Raw genomic sequence first — 22,125 nt, 5'->3', positions numbered from 1 at the left:
CGTCATTCTGGTCTAACATAGAAACTCGACGTCACATTGACTCGTCCTACGCTCCGCGGCGTAGTGTACTACCTGTCTGTATGACATTCATTTTAACCACGCGCCTTGGTCTAGACAACACGAACGTGCCTCTGCCCACGTTGCGTTATAAATTTCTCCACGGAACAACAATTGCATTGTTCTACTGACTATGCCGGAATCGACCGCTTTTCAGGCACTAACCCAACACTTGGCGAGATCAAACTATGTGTTTGTATGCCCCTCACCAGAAACTCAAGGTAGAGTAGTGCAAAAAAGACGCTCAAATGTCTCGACAGAAGATGCACAAACTGCATCGGATTTCTTTGGATGGAATCTGTCATGCACAAGGTAAGTTCCGTCACGCACTTTGAAGAAACGCATTCCACACGAGACTAATACGCTCCCAGAGGAACCCTGAAATCCATAATACCTGATGTAATTTTCGAGCAACTATGCAAAGCCTCGGTTATTGTCGAAGACAGTAGAAAAACCTACCGCTCCACCATCCGCGTGTCGAACTTCTACCTGCCAGACCCTCTAAGCCGCGACTCGGACACCACCCCACTCTACTACATCCACTCTTCTTTCCCTGCCTCTTCAGACTCCGTATTCTTCGGCCCGGACACGTATCTTTTTATCTCGTTCCTGCAAACCATACCGCGGCATTTTCTACAAGCGCCAAGTTCGGTCGTCGATGTGTGCTGCGGATCTGGCGCAGGGGCGATCCACATGGCACAAACGTACCCGCAGGCCAAAGTGCTAGGTCTGGATCTGAATCCCCAAGCATTGAGCTTGGGTGGTGTCAACGCGCAATTGGCAGGAGTCGAAGTCGCTTTTTCTGAGTCAAACCTGTATGCTTCTTTGCCTGAGGAGATGAAAGGAAGAGGCGTTGATCTCATCGTGAGTAATCCGCCGTATATTGCTTCCAGCGTCGATGGCAAGGATTTGCCCATTTATGCAGACGGCGGTGCAGGGTTCGGTCTAGATATCTCGATTCGTATTGTAGAAGAAGGTATCAAACTTTTGAGTTCGAACGGAGTCATTGTCGTATACACGGGTGTCGCGATACCGACAGCCGATCCTGGACACGATGCTTTCCTGGAAAAGCTAAAGCAAGTAGAAGACGGGGAGCTTGCCGAGTACACAATCTTGCATCCGGATATGTGGCCCGAGGAGATTGGAAAGGGCGCGTATGCAGATGTATGCAGGATACAGATTGTGGGTGCTGTGCTGCGGAGGAATGTGAAGAGTATAGAGGAAACTAAAGCTGCGACTCGCAAGCAATGGGCAGTATAATACATCAGTAGTACGGTGGAAAAAAAAGCCGCTGACTTTCAGTCTCTGTATATACAAACTAAAATATCCCCTTACTTAAATTCGGCCTCCGGATGCATCCCGTCCGGAATCTCCAGCGCAGTCGTATACGCAGACCGGCCAACCTGCTTCCCCCACACATCAGCAATATCCGGTAACACACTTCTCCCCGCATACACGGCATTTGTATTTGGTACCGGCCACGGCACAGAAGTATTCTTGTTGTTCAGCTTGCCCGCATACGAAGCATTGAAATACATGTTACTCAGCGGGACCTTGCCGGACCACGCTCGCACCGCATCCCCCGTCTTCGCAGCTACAAATTTGAACACGTTGGCCCCTACGTCCCAGCGGCCCAGGGTGTCGAGACCCCAGTTTGCCTGCACGGTGGAAATCTCGCTGTAGTGGTTGTAATACGTGTTGTCGCTTGTGCCGACGAGGCTCGCAGGCACGGCGTCTCCGAGCAAGATGCCCACGACGCGGTTCTGTTTGCCGTAGGTGTGGTTTTCGTCAAATGTGACAAGGACGAGGGTGTTGTTCATGAAGGTTTTGTCAGTTAGTAGGGGTTCGAGGAATCTTCGGGTCCAGGTTCCGGCGACGGTAACGGTGGAGTCGTGGCCTGGGGTATTTTTCAGTATGTTTACTGGCGAATGCCAAAAAGGCGCGGCAGTGTGGAGGACTCACCGTCACTGGTCATGTTGGGGGTGATAAACATCCACTGCGGTAATTTGTTGTTTTCCAGATCCGATTTGAACATGGTCAATGGCTTTATCTTGGCTAACCGGTCCGCCATTTGCGCTACTGAATCGTATAACACGGCTGGGTTGTGTTTCCTCACATACATATTCGCTCCAGTTTTAGGGTTTGGATATGATGTTCCTTGGAAGCCAACAGATGGCATATCCTCCTGGTACTCGCCCCAGCTGATTCCTTTGGCCTCCAGTAGATCAACCAGCGTGGAGACGTTGGAAGGAATGGCGACCATGTCGTCGTAGTTGATGCCGTAGTAGTCACCGGATATCGCGGCTGCGTAGTTTGGCATGGAGGGATGTGTGACGGCGAAGTAATTCGTCAGACTAATGCCCTTTTTCGCGAGCCATGCCAGGCTTGGGTCGCCGGCTGCGAGATCGTAGTCTGTATTTTCAAGCCATATTATAGCTATGCGGTCGAATGCCTTGCCTTTGACTATTGTCTGGGCGGAAACGAGGCTCAAGTTTGCCCAAAAGGCCAGCGAGAGGATAGACGGAGTTCTCATAGCGACAGTGTAGATCTATCAAGTATGTCGGGGCTTAACTTACTACTTAGTATTTATGGACCCCTATACTTACTCACAAATACCACCTAGAGTAACCTCGGATCTCATCAAACATCTCAAAAATTTTGGACGCCGCCTGTCTTTTTCTCCCATCTTTTTGGTACACAGCATCAAGCGGCTCGCACTGGGAATACTTCCTGCAGTAGTGTTAATATCATCACAGCCAATTAACATGTCGATAATTCGCCCGTGGCATGTGGCTAGAACAAGCGGCTCGCATGCATACACAAGGCCAAGCTTTTTAGGAAGGTCGACAAGCTTTATGTGGATCCCGCATTTGAACGTGCGGGGCTGATTGGATTAGAGGAGTCGGCGGGTATTGCAGGATGCACGTAAAAGATAGAACATGCCATGCGCACGAGAGTTGATCAAGGGGCCCTGAACGACATGTGAGTGGCGATCCCTGTACATTTTGTACGAGTGGCGAGCAAATTCATGTATTTTCAGTTTCTTGGTTCCAGTGACCATAGGAAACATGACGGACTGATCCTTGGTTATTGGCTTGCTCCGACTCGACTTAGCAACGCTAGACATTGTCGGATCATACGTTAACAGAACCTTTCCCTATCCGAGATACTGGAGAGGAAGATTTGGCAAGATACTCAGCATGGGCTGCGGCCAGAATTTCCACATGAAGGACATGTCCGACACGGCTCCGCGGGAAATGCAAGAGCAGATTGGCCTATTAGTACACGACTCTAAATACGATGACATGAACGACGATGGTTTCTCTGAAGAGGAGCAAGAGCAAGGCTGGAGTAAAAGGATCAGAAATACGCAACATGACGGGCGACGGCATCATTGGATCAAGATCATTTTCATTGTCATCCTCCTAGCATGCACACTCCTTGTCCTCACACACAAAGTTCTGATAAGCAAACCCTCGGCTCCGACATCACCCACAGCCTCCAACACAGCAAGTCTCCGGCCAGAAGAAGACTACATCCTCTCTCCAACATGGGACATCAGCGCACCACCCACAACACGCGAACACACATGGATAATCTCAGACCACACGCTCAACCCGGACGGCGTCTACCGCCCCATGACACTGATCAATGCCACGTTCCCCGGCCCATTGATTGAATGCAATGAAGGCGACGAAATCGTTGTGCACGTCCATAATCACGCCAGCAACGCAACATCCATCCACTGGCATGGCCTGTATCAAAATGGGACAAATTGGATGGACGGAACAGTAGGGGTAACACAATGTCCTATTGCGCCTGGCCATTCATTCACCTATCGGTTCCGCGTCTCGGGTCAATCGGGGACGTATTGGTATCACTCGCATGCCAGTATGCAAGCATCAGATGGACTGGTTGGACCGCTGATCATCCATGGGCGAAACGAGGGGGAGTCATTGCAAAAGATGGCGTATAACCAAGATCGCGTGGTCATGCTTTCAGATCATTATTACGATAGTTCTTCGGTCTTGCTGCAGCGATATTTGGCACCTGGAAGTGAAAACGATGAGCCTGTTCCGCAGGGTGCACTTATCAATGGACGCGGAAAACGTAAATGTGATGACTTGTCGGGCAGAGAATGTGATGTTACGGACCGGCGTAACGCGGTGTTTAATGTTTCCCCAGAGACCAGGACGAGACTTCGCGTTATCAACGTTGGTGCATTTGCAGAGTTCGCGCTGCAGATTGATGAACATGAGGTTTTTGTTACAGAAGTCGATGGCACGGATGTAGTACCCATGAGTATTCATCGGTTGAACATCAGTCCTGCACAACGTTATAGCATCATACTTCCTCCATCAAAGCAAGAGCAGGGAAACAAAGGAGCATATTGGATCAGAGCGAGAATGGTTACGCACTGCTTTGCATATGAAGAACCCGAGTTACAAGAGGAAGTCCGAGCCGTACTATCTTACTCTCCTCCTCTCAGCATCGGCGACCAACAAGCTCCAGCGCCAGAAAGCAAAGACTGGCCTGAAATCATCGACGTCGAATGCCGCGACCTAAACACCTCCCTCCTCGTCCCTGCTATCCCCATCGTAGCACCCCCCATCGACCCGGAACACACTCTGTACCTCCGCTCCTCATTCCAAACCCACGAGTGGCGCCTCACCCGAGGCTACTTGAACGACAGTTCCTTCCGCCTAAACAGCACCATGCCACTTCTCCAAACCTTGCTTTCCTCGTACTCCTCCATCACCCCCAACAGCACAGAAGCTCAAAGAGACGGCATTTCACCCTTAGTATCCTCAGAAAAGCAACTGACATACCAAACCACCTCCCCCACATCAACAATTACTCTCTTAATCCAAAACTTCGACGACGGAGCCCACCCTTTCCATCTTCATGGTTACAAATTCTTCGTACTAGCCCAGGGCCACGGATATCCTCCTTCTCCCCTCCACAAACAAAATTTCAACATGACGAATCCGCTAAGAAGGGATACGGCGAACGTAGAGGCGTACGGGTGGTTGGTTGTTAGTTTTGTAGCGGATAACCCGGGGGTATGGGCGTTTCATTGCCATATTGGGTGGCATACTGAGGCAGGGCTTATGATGGTTTTTGCGACGGGGGTGGAAGGGATGCGAAATTGGAGGGTGCCAAGGGAGTTAGACGAGCTTTGTGGGGTTGAGGGGGTGGAGAAGGGGATGGCGCCTGGGGATGAGGTGTGGGAGGGTTGGAGGGGGGATGAGGATGAGGATGACGAAGAGTAGAGTTTTTGATGGAGAGGTGCAGGTATGGTTTGCTGCACAGGCTTAATGGTTTATATCTTACATGTCGTAACGTACATTTCTTGAAACAGAACTGCTCGACGCAGTCTGTGATTTGATTTCCCCACTCATTCCCATCTTCCGCTATGACTGCCCAACACCACCCACTGCCGCGGCGCAGTGCTCCCTCAACATCTTTCACTTTGATACCGAGTCTCACCATGCCCGGAAACATGGCAAACCCCGCACTCATTCCCAGATACCAAACCACCTCTTGACCCTCCTCCTGCGAATACCATCCTCACCCACATAATACCTCGGGTCCTCGACATACTCCTCGCCCTTCTCCTCTGCCTCCCTCTGCCTCTCAAGCCTATACTGCTTCCTCTTCTCGATCTCCTCCGCCTTCTTCAGCCGCTGCTGCTGATACATCTGCGACGTGTGCTCCATGTGCATCTTGTAAACTTCGATAAAGCGGGAAGACGACTCGATAGGGTGGCGCATAAAGTCCTTGCGCGTAGGAAGCAAATGGCCGAAACTAGTCTTGGAGATAAAATCCATGTACCATGCTGCTATCGCGAGGGAAACGAGAATGCCCTGCAAAGTGGGGTTAGTGGGGGATGTATAGAGATTGGTACAACACAAAACGCACCATTGTGATCCACAGATGAATTGCGCGGTTGTGCAGAAACCAGTGCGAAAAGGTGCCCTCGGGACTCATCATGTTGGGGTACTTTTTGGTTGCCATGCGCTTGCGATCTTCTTCGGACAAAGGCGCCCCATAGACTCTGTTCTCCAATTGGCGGTTGGGCGCGCGTTTGCTGTGCGAGGGCGGGCGGTATTTATCGGGCTGGGGTATCACGGGTGTGCCTCTGGCCTGCTGTGCCTCTCGCCGTCTTCGAAACTCTTCGGAGAGGCCTTTTGGTGAGATGGACGAGGCATGGCGGCGGTAGGTGGCTGGAGCGGGAAGTTGAGTGAATGCGCGAGGCTGCACTCGCAGGAGGAGAGGCCCCCTCGGGAGGAGGAAGCGTGGTATCGATTCGAGGGTAGCCATGGGTTGTGTGGGTGTGTGGGTGAGTTCACATGGTCGTGGGAATCCCAAAGATCTTCAGATGCGCGGAGAAAGCTCGGGCCGGCCCATCTTTGTACTTCTTCTCTTCTTTCTTGCTTCATCTTTGCACATGACATATTTGACATACTACCCACGCAATACACATAATTCGGACCCCAATTTCTTCCAGGTTGTTATCAATGCCTTCCAATCCCCCACCCTCGTTTGGATCCCAAGCCTACTGGGACGAGCGCTTCACATCCAACATGGATCCCTTTGATTGGCTAGAGGAGCCCAATGCCCTGGATCCCTACCTTGTCGATGCTCTGGATTCCAGCCATGCGGGTAAACCCGAGATTCTGCACATAGGCTGTGGGACATCATTGCTCTCTTTGCATTTGCGTTCCCACGTAGACCGCCCGGGCCAGATCCACAACTTGGACTACTCCGACGTGGCCATACAGATTGGCAAGGCCCGCGAAGAAGAAATATACCAGTATCAGAGCCAGCACAAAGGCAATAACCAGGGTACTCATGCACCTTGTATGCGTTGGGATGTTGTCGATCTCCTTGACTACAAGTCTTTGCTGCGTGCATGCTCACGTGCTTCGTATTCTGTTGTAGTCGACAAGTCGACATCCGACGCCATTGCTTGCTGCGACGATATCGTTGTACCAGTGCCATATCCCATAGCAAGCCGTTCCCATGATCCTATGCAGTTGAGTTCGTCTGCATCCCAGGAACCCATACACCCATTGGCTGTTATGGCAGTCAATTTGGCACTCGTGACAAAACCCGGGGCCCGCTGGATAGCCTTGTCATACTCGCAAGACCGCTTTGATGTCCTTGATGCTGCGTCAGATGTGGTTCCTAAAGGTATGATGTTCCCGCATCCTGCTGACTTGTGGCGCTTGATCGAACGGCGCGAAATCGACGATGTAGAATCTCAAGCACAGGTCGACGAGAAAGACGGCTCTGTGACGTACAGGCCAAAGGTATGCAACATTGTATACATCTTGGAAAGGACAAATACACCGTTGTTCGTACGTGGGGAGCATATATGAAATGATAGATTTATAGATAAACCACATCGTACTCTTCTAACCTTATTGTCCTTGTTCATTTTCACAATCCCAAAACTAATCCTGCTTGTCCATCCACTGTTTGCATGCCTCAAAAACCTTAGGAAACGTCTCATCAAGCGCCAAATACCTCTCAAACACACTCTGATCAATCCGATTGAACATCTGCAACAAAGTCACAAAAATGAAATCCGCATACGACACTACACCACCACGTTAGCCTCCTCCAATTCTCTCCCACCAAGTTGTATATAACTCACCCGTCTCCCCCAGAAAAAACGGCCCCTCCTTCTCCCTCAGCAAATCCCCCATCTCCTTCGCCGGCACAGCAGCCGCAGCCCAGCACTTTTCCACATCAGCCTCCGCCCGCATCTGATGCAGCGGCTTCCCAAATTTCTTCTCCCTTGTCTCCGAGAAATACTTTGCACTGGGCTCATTCAACAGCACATCAGGTACCTGTGTCAGCACTAAGGGAACCAGCGGTGTCATCAAATCCTTCATGATATCTCGGATCTTGACTACAATCGGCTCATCGAGGTGAAGGGGGGGATTCGGATACTGCTTCTCGAGGAAATGCGCAATGGGCCACGAGTCCATTTGGTATGTGCCGTCTTCATATTGGATTGCTGGGCTACTGTAGTCGGTGAAGTAACCTGGGGCGTCCTTTGGGTTGGGCGGGATGCCTAGGGATTTGAATTTGGGGGCGAGGTCAGGATATTCGACCCATTCAGTTTTGTAGGGGATGGATTTGTAATTGAGGATCATGCGGGCTATGAGGGAGGATTGTTTAGCATTTTTGGGGTTTTATTTCGCATTTAGAGAGGTAAAGGGACGTACTTTTCCAAGGGTTCAGAGACCATGCTGTGCCTTGTTTGCTAGGGAGGTCGAAGAGGGTGACTTTTGGTGAGGACATGGTTGCTGAGGGTCGATGATGAATGATGGAATTGGAAGAGGAGTTGAAATGTCAATCGGTTGTCTTTTTCATTGGTGTCAGGCACTAGACTACACGCCTGGTCTCCGTATTATATTTGTCATCCTGTAGTACATATGTGGGGAAGTGATGATCAATCCGGCCACGGACGACATGTAGTACGGAATATCTCCGGATCAACCACCATGTATCGGATATGGGATAGTGATGATCAATCCGGCCACGGACGATAGCATTGCTTTGTTTTTTTCACTGACATGTAGTATGGAATATCTCCGGATCAACCACCATGTATCGGATATGGGATAGTGATGATCAATCCGGCCACGGACGACATGTAGTACGGAATATCTCCGGATCAACCACCATGTATCGGATATGAGATAGTGCCAAATCATTTAGCGAATGCTTAATAGTTTTGAGTTATCCCGCAGGATTTTTAGGCACCTGAAAACGTGCGGTTCGCGTTGGGGTTGCGGACCCACTTTAGTAACATCGTCTAATGCCAGCCTACTATCCTTCAAGTTTCCTGCATAATCAACTACGTCCACCATTTCAAAACTGCTCTGAAACAGAGACAATGCGCTACAATCAATGTTCCCATGCCTCTATCCCACGCCTGTGTGATGCTTACACGCACACAGATGCCAGATTCATGATTCCCACCTCCCACATCTGGCAACACCGTTCATACTCTTTCCTCCCACCATAACTCACAATCATTATGCGGACCCCAATGTTTTCCTGACACACCTCCATGTGTTACCAACTGTATCAGACTCAAGCTTCAGAAAACCCTCCTCGCAACCATGGGATTTCCTGTTGTCGCGTCAAGCGTGTAGTGATTATTTCCGCCCCCACACGATTCCTCAACGTGGCTGCGCCAGTACAAATGCACGACGGCAAGATCCACCTTGTCGAATCGTCTCGCGGCCACCAAATTGCATCATCTAACAATAACGCCCCTGTTTGCACGGCCTTCTACTTCTGGTATATGCTTCACAGCATTTGAGATTGTGATGGGAGTGCAATTCTGTGATACCTGGTGGCGGGGTACAGGGACTGTATTTGTGATAGTACTGCTGATTGTGTAGTCTTGCGGAGACAAGAGCTGCATAGACAAAACGTTCCGTCTACCTATCATGTGCTTGCGCGTACCATGGTAACTTTACGCTTGCTCTCCAGTCAGAGTCTACGCACTCTTCAGCCTATTTAGGTTGAACGCGAGAGAGCCTTGTGGGTGCGCCTCCTCAGGCCACCCACCCAATCTTTCAGCCCCCAATTCCGACCCCAGCACCCGAACGCGATGGCTAGTGGTACACAACGAATAGTCGATAAGGACGGCGTATTTTGTTTAAGAACTATCTTCACCGCAATCGTTGATCTGCTCCTCAATCAGACCCTCTACGATAGTCCGGGGCAACCCTCTTCAACAACACTGCGTTTTGTATTTCTCTGCTCGATGCACGCATATACAAGCCTCATGCATACAACTCAATCCAGTTGACCATCGATATCAGACTTGTATACAGCCTTTGGTCAGCCCTATACGCTGAGATTATGTTCCTCTGTGCTTCTTCTAACACATGTTAGGACTGCAAATCTATATAGATTTTACTGTCCACTGTCAGACTCGAAACTCGAAATCCCCAACCTATCGGTTCGTTGAAGGACATGATGGAGCGCAGTCGCGCAATCAGCAGCGCACATGACGATGATGTGCCGCTGATAGCGTCCACTGACTCAACGAGTTACGACAGTGGAAATGTTGCCATGCAACAAATCGATAGCTCACTCTACTCGCCACCCACGGTCACTTCTCCAGAGATGATAGAGACTAAAAACGGTGCATATGCCAAAATAAGCACTCCAGCATTGGACGTGGAGGGCGGACTACAACACAAGAAAGTGCGTCATAACCACCACCATGCGAAGCGCTTTGATCACAATGAAGCACGAAGGGACCTTTTGAGGAACGGCGCTGGGCGGCTCTTGATAACATTCTTCTTCAGCGCAGCAATGTGTCTTACCCTCCGAGGTTGGGAGGGCTTCATCAATCCCGTCGTGCTGTCCAAGAACGATGTTCGAGTCTTCAACTCGCTCACCATTGGCCTTTCTCTCTGTCTAGGTCTCAACCTGTTGGCTTCGCTCAAGCACTACGCCTCCTTCTTCCGATGGTCGTTCCTCGCTCGGCGGTACGTCAGCCTCGAGGTGTTCGACCTCATCCTCCACTTTGGCTCGCTCGCCAGTGTCGCCAAGCTCATGGTCATCTCAATGCCTGGGCTCCGCGGCAAGAAGTGGCTTCGTCGATTTCGATGGTTCAAGGACGTACGCGACGACGGCACAAAGTGGATGTGGCTCGCATGTCTCGTATGGCTCTCCATCAACATCGGCTCCCAGATCCTCGTCGCGCTGCTCAGTCTGTTCTGGCCCATGGATAACTCCAACACCCCCCTCTTTGTCGCCGGCAACGTCAGTGTCGCCAACCTAAACGTCTGGCACGTCGACGAGAGCCCCCGCGAAGACGGCATCAACAGCCTCGCCAACGAGACCTCCCTCGAAGCCGCATGGACATTTGGTACAGAAGCAATGGCCTACCCCGTCTTCCACCTCAGCGATATCCAATACGACCTTTCAGGCCTCCCCGGCACCCCCATCTACGAAGCAGACGGCATGTACCACTACCGCTTCTTCAACCGCGACCCCGCGCACCCCTACACCAACTACCTCAGCAGCTCCCGCAACGTCTCCGCCCACGCCATGTGCGAGCAACTCGAAGTCGGCAACGGCACCGTCGTCGACGCCGGCGACGAAGGCATGTACGTTAACGCGCGCCGCCCCAGCGAAGAAACCTACTCGCAGTACTACCTCACCGAAGCCGCCAGCGGCTCCATAACCTGGACCGCCTCCGTCCCGGCCTCGTGCGGCCCCCGCTGCACCAACTTCACCGTCCTCCAGGACAAAGGCGACAAAGTAAACGCAACGTCCTTCTTCCTCTGCAATAGCACTCTCCTGGATATACACCAGGCCCACGCCGACAAAGACATCACCACGTATTCCGCCGAGGACCGCGCTGCCGTCTACGGCAACGACGCCTTTGCGCGTATCGCCGCCGGCGCAATAGGCTGGACGGGGATCCCCTGGAACTCGTGGATGGATCGCCAGTCGCGGTCGTATAGTCAGGGGTCCAAGTGGTCGCCGGCGCGCAATGTCGAGGCCAAGGACGTCGAGGATATGCTCATGCGGTTTACAATCGGCGCCGTCGCCGCGTTTGACGACCATGGCGTCAAGTATAATCTTACCAAGCAGACGGTGGTGCCGTCGCAGGGCCAGCAGTTGGATGTCGATTGGCCGTACGTTCTCGGTATCCTAGGAGGCATCTGCTTCATTCAGTTGCTGGCCCTGTGCTTGCTTGTGCTGTTTGCCAATCGCACAATTGTGAGGGATGATAGTTATTTTAGCATGGCCATGTTGTTGCGGCCCGTCGTCATGAAGATCGGGGAGAGTGGATTGAATATGAGCGGGGAGGAGATTAAGGATCATCGGGCGTTGAGGTGGAGGCGGATCAAGTATGATTATATTGAGGGTAAGGAGGGGAACCCGAATCAGGTTACGATTTCGTGGGAGGGACGGGATCCGAGGGAGAGTCGGGGGAGTTGGGCAGCGGGAAGTTATAGTTGATGAGGGTTATGTTAGTCTAGCGTTTTGTTGTACTGTTTGGGAATAAGAAATCTCAGTTCCATCTTCATGTTAGATCCATCTCAGATTAAGTCGAGACAAACATTATAAATTAGGTCTCCGTCACTGGAATTACTCACAAGTACATACACCCTTCCCCACCTACATTACCGTGGATTTAGAGAAACACAAAGCTGGATACAACAAACTGGTTATCAAAGTTCCAATGGGGATGCGACTCTAGGCTCTCGTGCTCGTGATATACGCGCCCGCCATATGCGAGCCGGATTCTGACAAAAGGGTCGAGCTACGGATTCAGTTAGTTTGATCGAAAGACACAAAGTCTTGTGTAAAGCCGAGAGGTAAATGGCACCGTGTGCAAATGCAAAGGTAAAAGAAGACATACCTTGGCCGCATCCTTTACCTTCTCAACAACCCTTGCAACGCTCTCCTTCTTATGCACCCGAACGATCACATCCTTGGAATCATGGCTCATCCTTACCCTCACATCCACTTCCTCGTCGCTCTCGTCTTCTTCCTCGACCTCAACACCCGCTCCCTCCTCAGCTTCATCCTCCTCAACTATTCCCTCCGGCTCGACAACCACCCACTCGGGAACCTTGTACTGCACGCCGGTCGCATCAAAAACCCCGCGCCAAACTAATCCCGTCGGACACGTGCAACCCGTCACATCGAGCATCGTTTGCGCCTCTTGTAGCTCACCAGCCTGCAGGTGCTGCGCCGCCAGACGAATAGCGCCCCATATCTCTGGTGATCCCGTGACTTGCGTATCCCACCAGTCCTGGCGCTCTTTCTCCAGGCGCGCGCGCGTCCACTTGAGCGCCGTGGGGTCCGTCAGCGGTTTAACGCGAGAGCTGGGTTTCGTAGTTGCGGCAGCGGCAGCGAGGGTGTTGGGAAGACGGGAGCGCTGGAAGGGCTGAATGGGTTTCAGCGGGGTGTTGGGGCGCTCGATGGCTTGCACTGGAGGCGGAGAGGAAGAAGAAGGGAGCGCATGGTTGCCGTGTGAGATATGCGATGCGCGCGGCGAAGTGGACGGACTGCGTTGTGTCGAGGGTGCAGTGATGTTGTGGCGCGACGACGACGAATGCGCTCGCGCGGCAACTGGTGCTTCGTCGGTCTGACGAGATGCGCAACAGCCCTAGATACACGGAAAAACACTCTCGTATTAGAATTGATATTCCTGCTCGGTATTTTTGCGCGACTCGCCAGGCGACTGGGGAAGGTTTTCGTACCATATTGAAATTAGCTGCCCGTTGCTACCCCTCAATCTTTGCCTGAACAGGCAATCATTCGGGTCATCTAGCAGAAAGTTGGGAGATATCGTTCTAGCGATATGATTGGCGTGTACAGATGTGCTTGCAACAGTTGCATGCGCATATTGGCTCTCGGATGGAGAGAGTAGGAAAGTTGGAAGGGCCGGGGCTGTGGCGAGGCTACTCCTGTATCGGGGGCCGCATGGAAATATCGATCGATGGACGCAATCCTTTGGACCACGGCTGGACAATGCCACGGTCCTTGTACCCTTTTGCCCCGTGACTCCAACCTTGGACCGGGCTATCGAAGGCTTGCCGTATATGCATGCCCAAGGGACGGCCCAGGCCGGTCAAATTGGTCTCGTGTACACGGACAGTCTGCACTCAGACTCTTGATGCACTGTCGATCGACGTACGCAGTCATCCGTCACTGCACAGCCTGCCGGCATGTACCGCCCCATTACCACCATTTCGTCACTAGGCCAAGCATCACAGTAAAAAAAAAATCAAGCATTTCAGAGCAAACGACAGTGTATTAGAGATTATTACGTCGATGTGTGCCCTAGTGGCCGCTTGTGTACACCTAACAAGGCGGTACGCAGAGGGTATCCGGGGTATTGCGCGATAAAACAAGTTGCGACCAAAATAGCCAATGGTATCAAAAAGGAGAGAAACAGGTGCAGTGGTATCAGTCTAAACAAGCAGTGGGCATGAAGCAAAGAACAGCCAAAAATGGACGCCTCCTACATGTCAATGCCACACAGATGGTGATCCACGCGGAAAGAGTGACGAGGAGTTGGTCCAGATGCAAGGAAACGTTGAACAGAGTCAAGGAAAGTTTGGTCCAAATGCTACGCCTTGAATCTAGTAAAAGACACAAAGCACATTTGGATGGGTATCGGGTTGGCCGTACGGTCAAACAAGGGATTTACGGTGTCTTTGCTTTTCCGTCATTCCGTCGTGGCTGTCGTTGCAGAGGCTGACATCTTCCCACCAGACCTTACGCAGTTGTAGCGACAGTCGGGTTGGCGCTTTTCGAAGCATCGCCCACACTGTTCTCAGCGGGGACTTCAGCAACGGGAGCAACGGGAGCGGCAGCCTCCTCCTCCTTCTTCTCCTCAGCGACGGGAACGGCAGCAGGGGCGGTCTCCTCCTCGACAACGGGGGCGGGGGCGGCGGCAGCAGCCTCCTTCTTCTCCTTGTTGGCCTGGCTCTTGTTGCCAGTGGCCTTGCTCAGCGAACGGCCAAGGTTGCCGAAGAAGGACTTCCTCTTGTCCTGCTTGGGCTCCTCAGTGGTCTCTGGCTTAGCCTCAGTGGTGGCTGGGGTGGCCTCAGCCTCGGTAGGGGCGGGAGCTGAAGCATCCTCAATTTGAGGAGCGGCATCAGCCTTTGGCTCAGGGAGCTTCTCCTGAGCGGCGGGCGACTTGGCGCGGTCCTTGTTGCCAAAGAGCTTACCGAAGCTGAAGTGCTCCTTCTCCTTGGATGGGGTGCTGGTGGCAACGACGGGCTTGGCCTCGTCCTTGTTCAGCTCGGCAGCGGCAGCCTCGTTGGCAGAGGGAGCAGCAACGGGAGCGGTCTCCTCGACAGGCTTTGCGGGCTCAGCGACGGTCTCGTTCTCCTTGACAGGAGTGGCAGCAAGACCAGCCTCGGCCTCCCTCTTCTCAGTGGTGGGCGACTTGAGCTTCTCGACAAAGGTGCCGAAGATGGAAGCACGCTTGGTGGGCTTGGGCTTCTCAGGGGCAGCGGTGGCGGCGGGCTCCTCGGCCTTGGGAGCCTCCTCGGTGGGAACAGCCGCTACGGGGGCAGCAGGCTCAGCAGTGGTCTCGGTGGGCTTGACAACATCGTTGGCGTCGACGGGAGCAGTAGTGGGGACTAGGCATTGTTAGTCAAAAATCACATGTGATGGTGTTCAATCCAACGTACTCTCATCGAGGTGAGGAGCAGTGGCAGCGGGCTCCTCAGCCTTGGACTCCGGCTCCTCCTTGACGGCCTCGCTCTCAGTCTTGGGCTCCTTGTCCTTCTTTCCGAGGAGTCCGCCGAGGAGGCTGGTGCGCTTGCCACGAGAAACAGAGCGAGACTTGCTCTTAGCCTTCTTTGCCTTGGCATCATCAGAAGATGAGCTGGAGGAAGATCCAGTGCGAGCTGGGGCGGCGGCGGGCTCAGAAGCCTCGCCCTCAGCGAGCTTGGGAGCAACGTCCATGCTCTTCTTGGGTGCGGCGGTAGCGCCCGCTAGCGCGGTGGGCTTGCCTGCGCGTTGTTAGTGTTCTGCAGGTCGAACGGCTAGATCGCCCACTAGCGGCCTCACATCACGAAGGATGCAAGGCACGACTCATTTACGTACCAATCTTCTCCTTTGCCTCCTTGTAACCCTCGCTGGACTCGATGGTGTCCTTGGAGGCCTTGGCCTCGGTGATAGCCTTCTCAACAGCGACGAACCATCCGTCACGCTCAGCGGTGGTCGAAGCCTCAAAGGCGTGCTTGTGACCGGAGAGCTTGAATGCGAAAGCAAGAGCACCGTCCTTGGCGAGGTCGGTCGCGTAGGCCTGTTCACGTGTTAGTGGGGGGGTTGCATGGGCGAGTTCGTTCAAGGCGGAAGCGTACCAAGTTCAGGACACCAGCGGGCTGGTCCTTCTTGTCGGCGTGCTTGACGAAGAAAAGGAGACCCTTTCCAGTCTGGCTGGACCAAGCAACGGTAGGGTGGGCAACCTCAGGCTTCTCGCCACGGAGGTACTCGCCCAGGCTCTCAGCGGCGACGGGCTCCTCGCCGAACCAGAAGAACTTCTTAGCAAAGCGGAAGGCGCTGTGGTTGTGGTCAGTACAATTTGTCGACAGACGATGCACACGAGCACACTCACTTCTTCAGGCCAGGCGCCTTGTAGCCGAGAGCACCGCTGTAGATGGGCTCGACAACCTTGTCTTCCTTTGGCTCCTCCTTGACAGCCTCGTCGGCCTTGGTCTCCTCGGCGGCGGCAACGGGCTCGTCCTTGGGTGCCTCCTCAGTCTTGGGCTCTTCGACAGGGGCGACAGTGTTGTCGGGGGCCAGGACGGGGGCGGGGGCGGCCTCAGTGGTGGCGGCAACCTCTGGCTGGTCGACGGTCTTTGGTGCTTCGACGGGGGCAGACATGGTTGCGAGTGGGGGTATTGGGGGACGAAGAAAAAAGTGTGGGTGAAGGGGTATCTGGGCGAAGAAGAGGGGCTTGGGGATGGAGTTTGTGTATTACAAAGGGAGTACAGAAAGGGAAAGTTCCAGGCTCGCAAGGTGCAGCGGCAGACAAGCAAGTTCGAACCTCTTGAGGCAGGGGAGCGAACAGCGGTGTAGGGAGGGAAGAAGGATAGGAAAAACGTCGAGCAGTGATGGGGTGGGAGAACTTTAATGTGAAGGGCGGTGTTGCTAGGTAGGGGTCATGGTGCAGGGGGGGCAGCAACGAAATTGGTCTTCGCGGCAGCACGTCCACTAGGCGGACCCGCCTGCAACTAGCCTGTCCGAATAGCAGCCTTTGCCATGTTATGCAATGCTCACGCCCTGAAACACTACTGTGCACGCCGACATTGTCTTTTTTGGCGCGGGCGGTGGGCGAGGCAGACGGGTGGACAGGCTTCGAGGCAGCGGTGGCAGTTGGCAGCGGCGGCGGCAGGGCAGACACGGGCGGCAGGTTGCGCGATGGCGAGGGGCATGGCAAGTGTTGGGCAAAGGGTGGGAGGGTGGTCACGTATCGGATAAGGTTGGGTAGCCAGGTAGCCAAACAACATGGGCGTAGGCAGGTCGCATGATCGCGCTGCCCCTCATCCACCAGCTGGTTTGAAGCCATGAGCCAACCGCCGTTGACCAGACGCCCTTTTTGCATGGCTCACGAGACATGCGTTAGCCTGCAGCCGTGATATCATGGCATCAGAGTGGCCGCCCCCCCAAGGCCGGCATTTCCGTGTAGATGGATGGATGCTGGATGTACATGGATACATACATGTGAATGTATCGACGAGATACATGGTACATACATGCGCATCTGTGTGCTTGGTGTATGTGTGTACGGTTACTATGTAGACACACACACACATGTACATGTCAAGGTGCGTACATGCTTACATACTACTACGTACACCACGTGCAACACCATGGCATGACTACCATCACCAACCACCACCACCACCACCGCCATGGCCAGGTCTGCACAACTCGAGTCGAACCTTGACGCGCCATTGCCAAGGCCCGTCTTACATGTGTACACAGCACATCCACGGCTAGGCACTTCTAGCGGCCCTGCATGCACAACGAATCGCCAGTCTGCCGCTCTCGCTCTCGGCCCAAGCGCTGATCCCCGTTTACAAAAAGCCCATCCACATGCTGGCCATCAAATTGGCTGCTCTCGACACCTGGCAAATGCAGCCGAACAGGACGAGGCTACTCACCTCATGCCGCCGCGATCTCATCTTGACCTCCCACACCAGCCCCCCTCTGACACTGGCATGCACATGGATACGTCAAGTCAAGTCAACCCACGCACCGGCAAACGGCACGCCACCATTGGCCCTCCAACGCCCCAAAGCCGCCAAATTTGCCCATCGTACTTGAGATTTGCCCTGATTCAGGTCCCCGCACAGGAGCGGGTGGAGTGGGAAAATTGCTGCAAAAATCTCGTCTGACTCTTACCCACAAACACAGGTCTCCCCTACCCACCACCCCCTCCCTCTGATCAGCCCAAAACACCTGGCCCATGTGAACTAGGGCCACTGCCCGGCTTGTTGCAACCCATCCACCCCCCTCACGTCAAAGGGGGAGGCCAAACGGAAACTCACAGTGCAAACACCATCTTCCAGCCTGAGCATCCCCAATCGGACATTTGCCTGGCAAGTGCCAAAACCATATCCCATCTATTACTCAAATCAAATGCCCGCCCTACATGGGACGCGCTGCGGAAGCTGTCCATAGTGCATGCATGCCAGCCCGCCCGTTCAGGTTGATCTGCACGTCGCCTCCTTTCATCTTGCGGCTGACTTTTCACACCCCAGCCTCTCCTCACTGTGTGTGTGTGTGCCTCTTTGCTGTGTGCTCCGCTGCCGCTTGCTACTTACATATTCATCCCGTATCCGCGGCACGCACGCACAGAGCCAGCCACTCCCACTCCACAATGGCAGATCTTCCAGAAGCCAATAATCTCTCTATAGTGCCGCGACGTCGTCGACATTGACCGACGCACCCACCCACCCTGTTATTTCCTGCCAACGTGACTGGCTCCCTCCCCTAACCCTCATTACCCCCCTCCCTTCACCGCCACAGCTAGGAAAAATGGGCAATCAATGTCTGACGCGCAAGAAAACTTTGGCGACAAGATGCAACGGGTGTATCCTGCAGGCCTGTGCATCCATCCACAGAGGCTCTTGTGTTCACACCCCACCCTCTTTTGGCTCAAAGGCTAATACTTGCTTACTTTGACTGATGCCGCCGCCCGCCCCTGCCCATGATATGCATGGACATGTCATTCCCTGGCTACGAGCTGCGAACCACGTATATAGCCCGTGGCAACGACGTACCCTCTTGTCTCGTTCGTAACGGGCGCTCCTCCTCTCCTTTTTTGCTTTTTTTCACTGCACATCACGTATTGCCGCGGAAGCTAGACATGGACGTTTCAGCATTCCCCACACCCTGCATTTCCCTCTTTCCTTCCTTTTGGCCCTCCTCTCCCCACACATAATCACCACCAACACACCAGCCTCGCAATCACGTCTCTAGCACCGCTACACAAACTCGCGCCGTCCCAATCCTTTGGAAAACGTCAATAAAGCCACGGTAGCCACTTGCTTAGGCTGGTGTACGTGCGGCTCCGTCGCAATGGTGCCGCAGGGGCGAGCAAAAGAGCCGCATGCCAAAATGTTGACTTGCACGACGGTGGAGCCGATGCGTCCCTGACTAACGAACGCTACTTACCCACTCTAGCCTTTTGGCTGCTAATGCGTACGTGCGCACCCTAGGCTAGCACTCGATCCCATGAGGCTCGCTACGAAGCCAATAGTGAACTATGGCGTAGCGCTGTGCTTATCCCCCTTTCTTCTTCAACGGAAAAAAACAGGCCACCTGCTACATGTGATTGTATGTACATACACATGTGTGCCCATTTCCAGCCACCTCGAGCCAACATCGCAATGTGATAATGCTTGGTGAATACTCGATATTCTTTTCCTTTTTCTGCAGTAGGCTTGACAAATCAACACCGTAGCATGTAGTTTGTGAAACGCTCACACTACAACGGATTTGTACGGACTCTTACTTTTTTGGTCGTGTTGCTTGTTTGCTCCTTCCGCCATTGACACACCACATCAACCGTAGTCATTCGTGAATACAACGCCTTGTGCAGATGCTCGTTCTATTCCACTTGCTATGCTACATACGAACCACCAACAATAAAGAGGACAAATATGGGGCAAAGTCACAGGAAGAGAAGAACCAGACACATCGTCTTCACCTAGTACAAAGAAGAGGATAGCAATAATCTTCCCTCCTCAAATCTCATGCCTAAATGGCAGCCCCCCCAACTCACTCTTTCCTATCGTCATCTCTCCCCTCAACCTGCACTGCATCCGTTTCAGCAGCTCGCTCTTCCATCCCATTACCCCGTCTGCCTCGTCCATCAACATGCCCCACCACACGCCTCCCACCCATCGAAGTATCATCGCCACGACTCGCTTCCCGAGCGCGTTGTAGCCGACCCTCTTCACGCTGCTTCTGTTTGCGCAACCGCGCCTTCTCCGCACCTTGTTGAACCACCACCTGTCTCTTATCCTCGATAACGATATCTTTTCTCGTGCTTCCAGGCACCACAATCTCTCCTGCCGTTCGAGAACCAAGCTCAATTTTCTTATATCTCACACTCCACTCACACACGCCTTCTGGCGACCCAAACCCATCTATCCGTACATCTAGCGTCGGGAACCCCACCAGTGTCTCCGCCCCAGTCTCGTGGTCCTGTCGGAACACGGCCGGCAGGGTATAGCGCACGTCAGATGGCCGGAGCAAGTCCAAGGCTGCCAAGATGAAGCGATACGGGCGCGCACAGGTTGCATCCAGCATGTCGGCTCGATTCTGCTGGTACGTGGGTAAGTGGTGAGCATCGGTCTTGTTAAAAATCCGAAGAATCATCTTGTCCTTGGGAAGGAGATTGTGGAGCCGGATCCAGTAACGGCTGTCAAAGAGGCGGAATGGCTCGCTCCGAGAGGGGCGCGAGTTTGGAGACGGGGGGTACACGAGATAATTTGCAGCATCTTTCTTCTCGTTTATGTCAAGAGGCTGCCGTGTGAGGAGCCATTCTCGCGGATGCGGCAACGACAGGTCAATACCCTTTTCTTGATGCTCAGGAAACGGAGTAGGCTGGTCCCAGAACCGCCACCATACACTAAAGACACAGTAGTTCTTCTTACGAACGCCTTCCCAGTGACTCACATCATCATCCTCCAACACCTCAAGCTCTGGGTAAATGCGATGTATAGTTGCTGCAAGCTGGCCGAGAGGCGCCTTGGCTCGTGGCGTTACCAGTTCGGCGATTCGTTCCAGGAGCCCATATGCCGTGTTCCTTGCCTCGATCTTGTCGGCAGTCGTCTCAATTGGGCGCGGAAGGAGGTTGGAGAAAGGTGGAAACCGGACAATCAGACAGCCTGTTTGAATGTCGAGTTTGATTAAGCATTTCTCAAAGAGCTCCTTTGCAAGATCTTTGTGTTTTTTTACACGCTCTTGCATATGCAACGAAACGTCAACCAACGACTTGACACTGAGTGCCTCTGGAAGCTTGTGGTTTTTGTAGATATGACGTATAGCATTGCGAGACGTCAACGTCTGTATCTGATTCGTCTTGTCTTCTGCCCAAGCAATGCCCTTCTCTTCGCACGTCGCAATGAGCCGAGTCTTTTCGAAATCAAGAAGTGGGCGTAGAATCTTTATGCCTCCCTGTTCAATGGGAAATGGAATGTTCAGACTAGGACGGGGTTTCAGCGGATTGCCGCTATGGTACACCCCGTAAATACCCTCACATTCGGGTATCCACTCTATGCGCTGCATAGCCTGGAGTCCTGACCGGAGCCTGTTATTTGCCATTCTCATCATGACTGTCTCGGCTTGGTCATCAGCATGATGCGCCACCATCAGGCGGTTAATTTTCATGTCTCTGCATGCTCGACCTAGCGCCTGGTAACGCAGTATGCGTGCTTCCGTCTCAAACCGCTTGTCATCATGGGGATCGAAGTCTGTAGGCCATGTGAGGGGGATTACAGTGGAATCGATACCAACTTGGCTAGGTTAGTACTTGCAGAGTAGAGGAATGATGTGTGCCTACGCTTGGACCGCAATTGCTCTGCTACCCAGCTCGCTTCTTCTGTGCTCTCTGGGCGCACTTTGTGATCTACGATGAAGCCATGGGCTTTTGGTAATTCTGGGTCTTCTTCTTGAAAGTCTTTGTACAGAGTAGCTAATGCCATTGAATCCACGCCACCGCTTATGGCAATGCCTGTATCAGCTGGTCAGCCAGGCATATCGTGAACTACTTCCCACAATACCCACCCAAAGCCTGTCTGTTTGACCAAACATCCTGCGCACTGTGCAAGGAATTCCAGTCCAGAGCCTGCCTGAACTCATCTCTTGTAACTGGCAAGCTCTTCACAGAGCTGTACCGTCGCAACGTCCTCACTCCATAATTGACTGACGCAATAGAGGAACAATTCCTCAATCCGAGGGCATTGCTTCTCCACATATAGGCACCAAGTACCCACGTTCGTCGCAACAGCCGGCAGACAAACAAAA

The 22,125-nt window shown here is 53.1% G+C and overlaps 11 protein-coding genes across 11 annotated transcripts; 5 read left to right on the top strand and 6 right to left on the bottom strand.

The window, feature by feature from the left end:
• Positions 1-190: 190 nt before the first annotated feature.
• On the top strand, positions 191-1,391 carry PSV08DRAFT_362522 (S-adenosyl-L-methionine-dependent methyltransferase; the record flags this gene model as incomplete). The annotated part of the gene is made up of 2 exons (XM_014226897.1): positions 191-369; positions 429-1,391. The coding sequence occupies 2 exons, from the start codon at positions 191-193 to the stop codon at positions 1,315-1,317; spliced, it is 1,068 nt and encodes a 355-aa protein (XP_014082372.1). The 3' UTR covers positions 1,318-1,391.
• Positions 1,379-2,696, bottom strand: PSV08DRAFT_402127 (phosphoesterase family-domain-containing protein). Its single transcript, XM_014226898.1, has 2 exons — positions 2,020-2,696; positions 1,379-1,954 (listed from the first exon to the last, which is right to left on the bottom strand). The coding sequence occupies exons 1-2, from the start codon at positions 2,588-2,590 to the stop codon at positions 1,389-1,391; spliced, it is 1,137 nt and encodes a 378-aa protein (XP_014082373.1). The 5' UTR covers positions 2,591-2,696; the 3' UTR covers positions 1,379-1,388.
• A 666-nt stretch (positions 2,697-3,362) lies between these two features.
• PSV08DRAFT_371377 (multicopper oxidase) lies at positions 3,363-5,330 on the top strand (the record flags this gene model as incomplete). Its single annotated transcript, XM_014226899.2, has 1 exon — positions 3,363-5,330. The coding sequence occupies one exon, from the start codon at positions 3,363-3,365 to the stop codon at positions 5,328-5,330; it is 1,968 nt and encodes a 655-aa protein (XP_014082374.2).
• Positions 5,331-5,339: 9 nt separating this feature from the next.
• Positions 5,340-6,402, bottom strand: PSV08DRAFT_300858 (uncharacterized protein). Its single transcript, XM_014226900.2, has 2 exons — positions 5,980-6,402; positions 5,340-5,924 (listed from the first exon to the last, which is right to left on the bottom strand). The coding sequence occupies exons 1-2, from the start codon at positions 6,379-6,381 to the stop codon at positions 5,577-5,579; spliced, it is 750 nt and encodes a 249-aa protein (XP_014082375.1). The 5' UTR covers positions 6,382-6,402; the 3' UTR covers positions 5,340-5,576.
• Positions 6,403-6,522: 120 nt separating this feature from the next.
• PSV08DRAFT_391003 (uncharacterized protein) lies at positions 6,523-7,442 on the top strand (the record flags this gene model as incomplete). Its single annotated transcript, XM_014226901.2, has 1 exon — positions 6,523-7,442. The coding sequence occupies exon 1, from the start codon at positions 6,579-6,581 to the stop codon at positions 7,440-7,442; it is 864 nt and encodes a 287-aa protein (XP_014082376.1). The 5' UTR covers positions 6,523-6,578.
• PSV08DRAFT_362518 (uncharacterized protein) lies at positions 7,436-8,452 on the bottom strand. The gene is made up of 3 exons (XM_014226902.2): positions 8,298-8,452; positions 7,721-8,230; positions 7,436-7,663 (listed from the first exon to the last, which is right to left on the bottom strand). Exons 1-3 carry the CDS (start codon positions 8,371-8,373, stop codon positions 7,518-7,520), a joined length of 732 nt encoding a protein of 243 aa, XP_014082377.1. The 5' UTR covers positions 8,374-8,452; the 3' UTR covers positions 7,436-7,517.
• Positions 8,453-9,795: 1,343 nt separating this feature from the next.
• On the top strand, positions 9,796-12,146 carry PSV08DRAFT_203183 (uncharacterized protein). The gene is made up of 2 exons (XM_014226903.2): positions 9,796-9,929; positions 9,985-12,146. The coding sequence occupies exon 2, from the start codon at positions 10,066-10,068 to the stop codon at positions 12,070-12,072; it is 2,007 nt and encodes a 668-aa protein (XP_014082378.1). The 5' UTR covers positions 9,796-9,929; positions 9,985-10,065; the 3' UTR covers positions 12,073-12,146.
• A 36-nt stretch (positions 12,147-12,182) lies between these two features.
• Positions 12,183-13,568, bottom strand: PSV08DRAFT_43653 (uncharacterized protein). Its single transcript, XM_066093962.1, has 3 exons — positions 13,323-13,568; positions 12,476-13,228; positions 12,183-12,376 (listed from the first exon to the last, which is right to left on the bottom strand). Exons 1-3 carry the CDS (start codon positions 13,323-13,325, stop codon positions 12,248-12,250), a joined length of 885 nt encoding a protein of 294 aa, XP_065949152.1. The 5' UTR covers positions 13,326-13,568; the 3' UTR covers positions 12,183-12,247.
• A 288-nt stretch (positions 13,569-13,856) lies between these two features.
• PSV08DRAFT_362516 (Pleckstrin homology domain-containing protein) lies at positions 13,857-16,652 on the bottom strand. The gene is made up of 5 exons (XM_014226904.2): positions 16,199-16,652; positions 15,945-16,143; positions 15,685-15,886; positions 15,267-15,590; positions 13,857-15,215 (listed from the first exon to the last, which is right to left on the bottom strand). The coding sequence occupies exons 1-5, from the start codon at positions 16,465-16,467 to the stop codon at positions 14,344-14,346; spliced, it is 1,866 nt and encodes a 621-aa protein (XP_014082379.2). The 5' UTR covers positions 16,468-16,652; the 3' UTR covers positions 13,857-14,343.
• Positions 16,653-17,498: 846 nt separating this feature from the next.
• On the top strand, positions 17,499-17,984 carry PSV08DRAFT_247683 (uncharacterized protein; the record flags this gene model as incomplete). Its single annotated transcript, XM_014226905.2, has 1 exon — positions 17,499-17,984. One exon carries the CDS (start codon positions 17,499-17,501, stop codon positions 17,982-17,984), a length of 486 nt encoding a protein of 161 aa, XP_014082380.2.
• A 1,888-nt stretch (positions 17,985-19,872) lies between these two features.
• On the bottom strand, positions 19,873-21,912 carry PSV08DRAFT_409970 (PP-loop family-domain-containing protein; the record flags this gene model as incomplete). Its single annotated transcript, XM_014226906.1, has 3 exons — positions 19,873-21,614; positions 21,662-21,832; positions 21,882-21,912. The coding sequence occupies 3 exons, from the start codon at positions 21,910-21,912 to the stop codon at positions 19,873-19,875; spliced, it is 1,944 nt and encodes a 647-aa protein (XP_014082381.1).
• Positions 21,913-22,125: the final 213 nt, after the last annotated feature.

This window comes from Bipolaris maydis (assembly GCF_028858645.1).
Source record: "Bipolaris maydis strain C4 unplaced genomic scaffold PSV08scaffold_7, whole genome shotgun sequence".
Lineage (NCBI taxonomy): Eukaryota > Fungi > Ascomycota > Dothideomycetes > Pleosporales > Pleosporaceae > Bipolaris > Bipolaris maydis.
Note: the sequence above shows the minus strand (reverse complement) of the source record. Positions and strands in the feature narration are given on the sequence as shown.

What these genes read in the sequence shown, in the direction of transcription:
- PSV08DRAFT_402127 (XM_014226898.1), bottom strand. Translation starts at nt 2,590, where the DNA reads ATGAGAACTCCGTCTATCCTCTCGCTGGCCTTTTGGGCAAACTTGAGC. An exon ending in CCCCAACATGACCAGTGACG is followed by an intron (nt 1,955 to 2,019) that starts GTGAGTCCTCCA and finishes AAAATACCCCAG; the next exon opens with GCCACGACTCCACCGTTACC.
- PSV08DRAFT_300858 (XM_014226900.2), bottom strand. Translation starts at nt 6,381, where the DNA reads ATGGCTACCCTCGAATCGATACCACGCTTCCTCCTCCCGAGGGGGCCT. An exon ending in TTCATCTGTGGATCACAATG is followed by an intron (nt 5,925 to 5,979) that starts GTGCGTTTTGTG and finishes CCCACTTTGCAG; the next exon opens with GGCATTCTCGTTTCCCTCGC.
- PSV08DRAFT_203183 (XM_014226903.2), top strand. Translation starts at nt 10,066, where the DNA reads ATGATGGAGCGCAGTCGCGCAATCAGCAGCGCACATGACGATGATGTG.
- PSV08DRAFT_362518 (XM_014226902.2), bottom strand. Translation starts at nt 8,373, where the DNA reads ATGTCCTCACCAAAAGTCACCCTCTTCGACCTCCCTAGCAAACAAGGC. An exon ending in GTCTCTGAACCCTTGGAAAA is followed by an intron (nt 8,231 to 8,297) that starts GTACGTCCCTTT and finishes CCTCCCTCATAG; the next exon opens with CCCGCATGATCCTCAATTAC. An exon ending in GTTTTTTCTGGGGGAGACGG is followed by an intron (nt 7,664 to 7,720) that starts GTGAGTTATATA and finishes GTGGTGGTGTAG; the next exon opens with TGTCGTATGCGGATTTCATT.
- PSV08DRAFT_362516 (XM_014226904.2), bottom strand. Translation starts at nt 16,467, where the DNA reads ATGTCTGCCCCCGTCGAAGCACCAAAGACCGTCGACCAGCCAGAGGTT. An exon ending in GGAGGCAAAGGAGAAGATTG is followed by an intron (nt 15,591 to 15,684) that starts GTACGTAAATGA and finishes AACAACGCGCAG; the next exon opens with GCAAGCCCACCGCGCTAGCG. An exon ending in TGCTCCTCACCTCGATGAGA is followed by an intron (nt 15,216 to 15,266) that starts GTACGTTGGATT and finishes AACAATGCCTAG; the next exon opens with TCCCCACTACTGCTCCCGTC.
- PSV08DRAFT_43653 (XM_066093962.1), bottom strand. An exon ending in AGGTAAAGGATGCGGCCAAG is followed by an intron (nt 12,377 to 12,475) that starts GTATGTCTTCTT and finishes CTGAATCCGTAG; the next exon opens with CTCGACCCTTTTGTCAGAAT.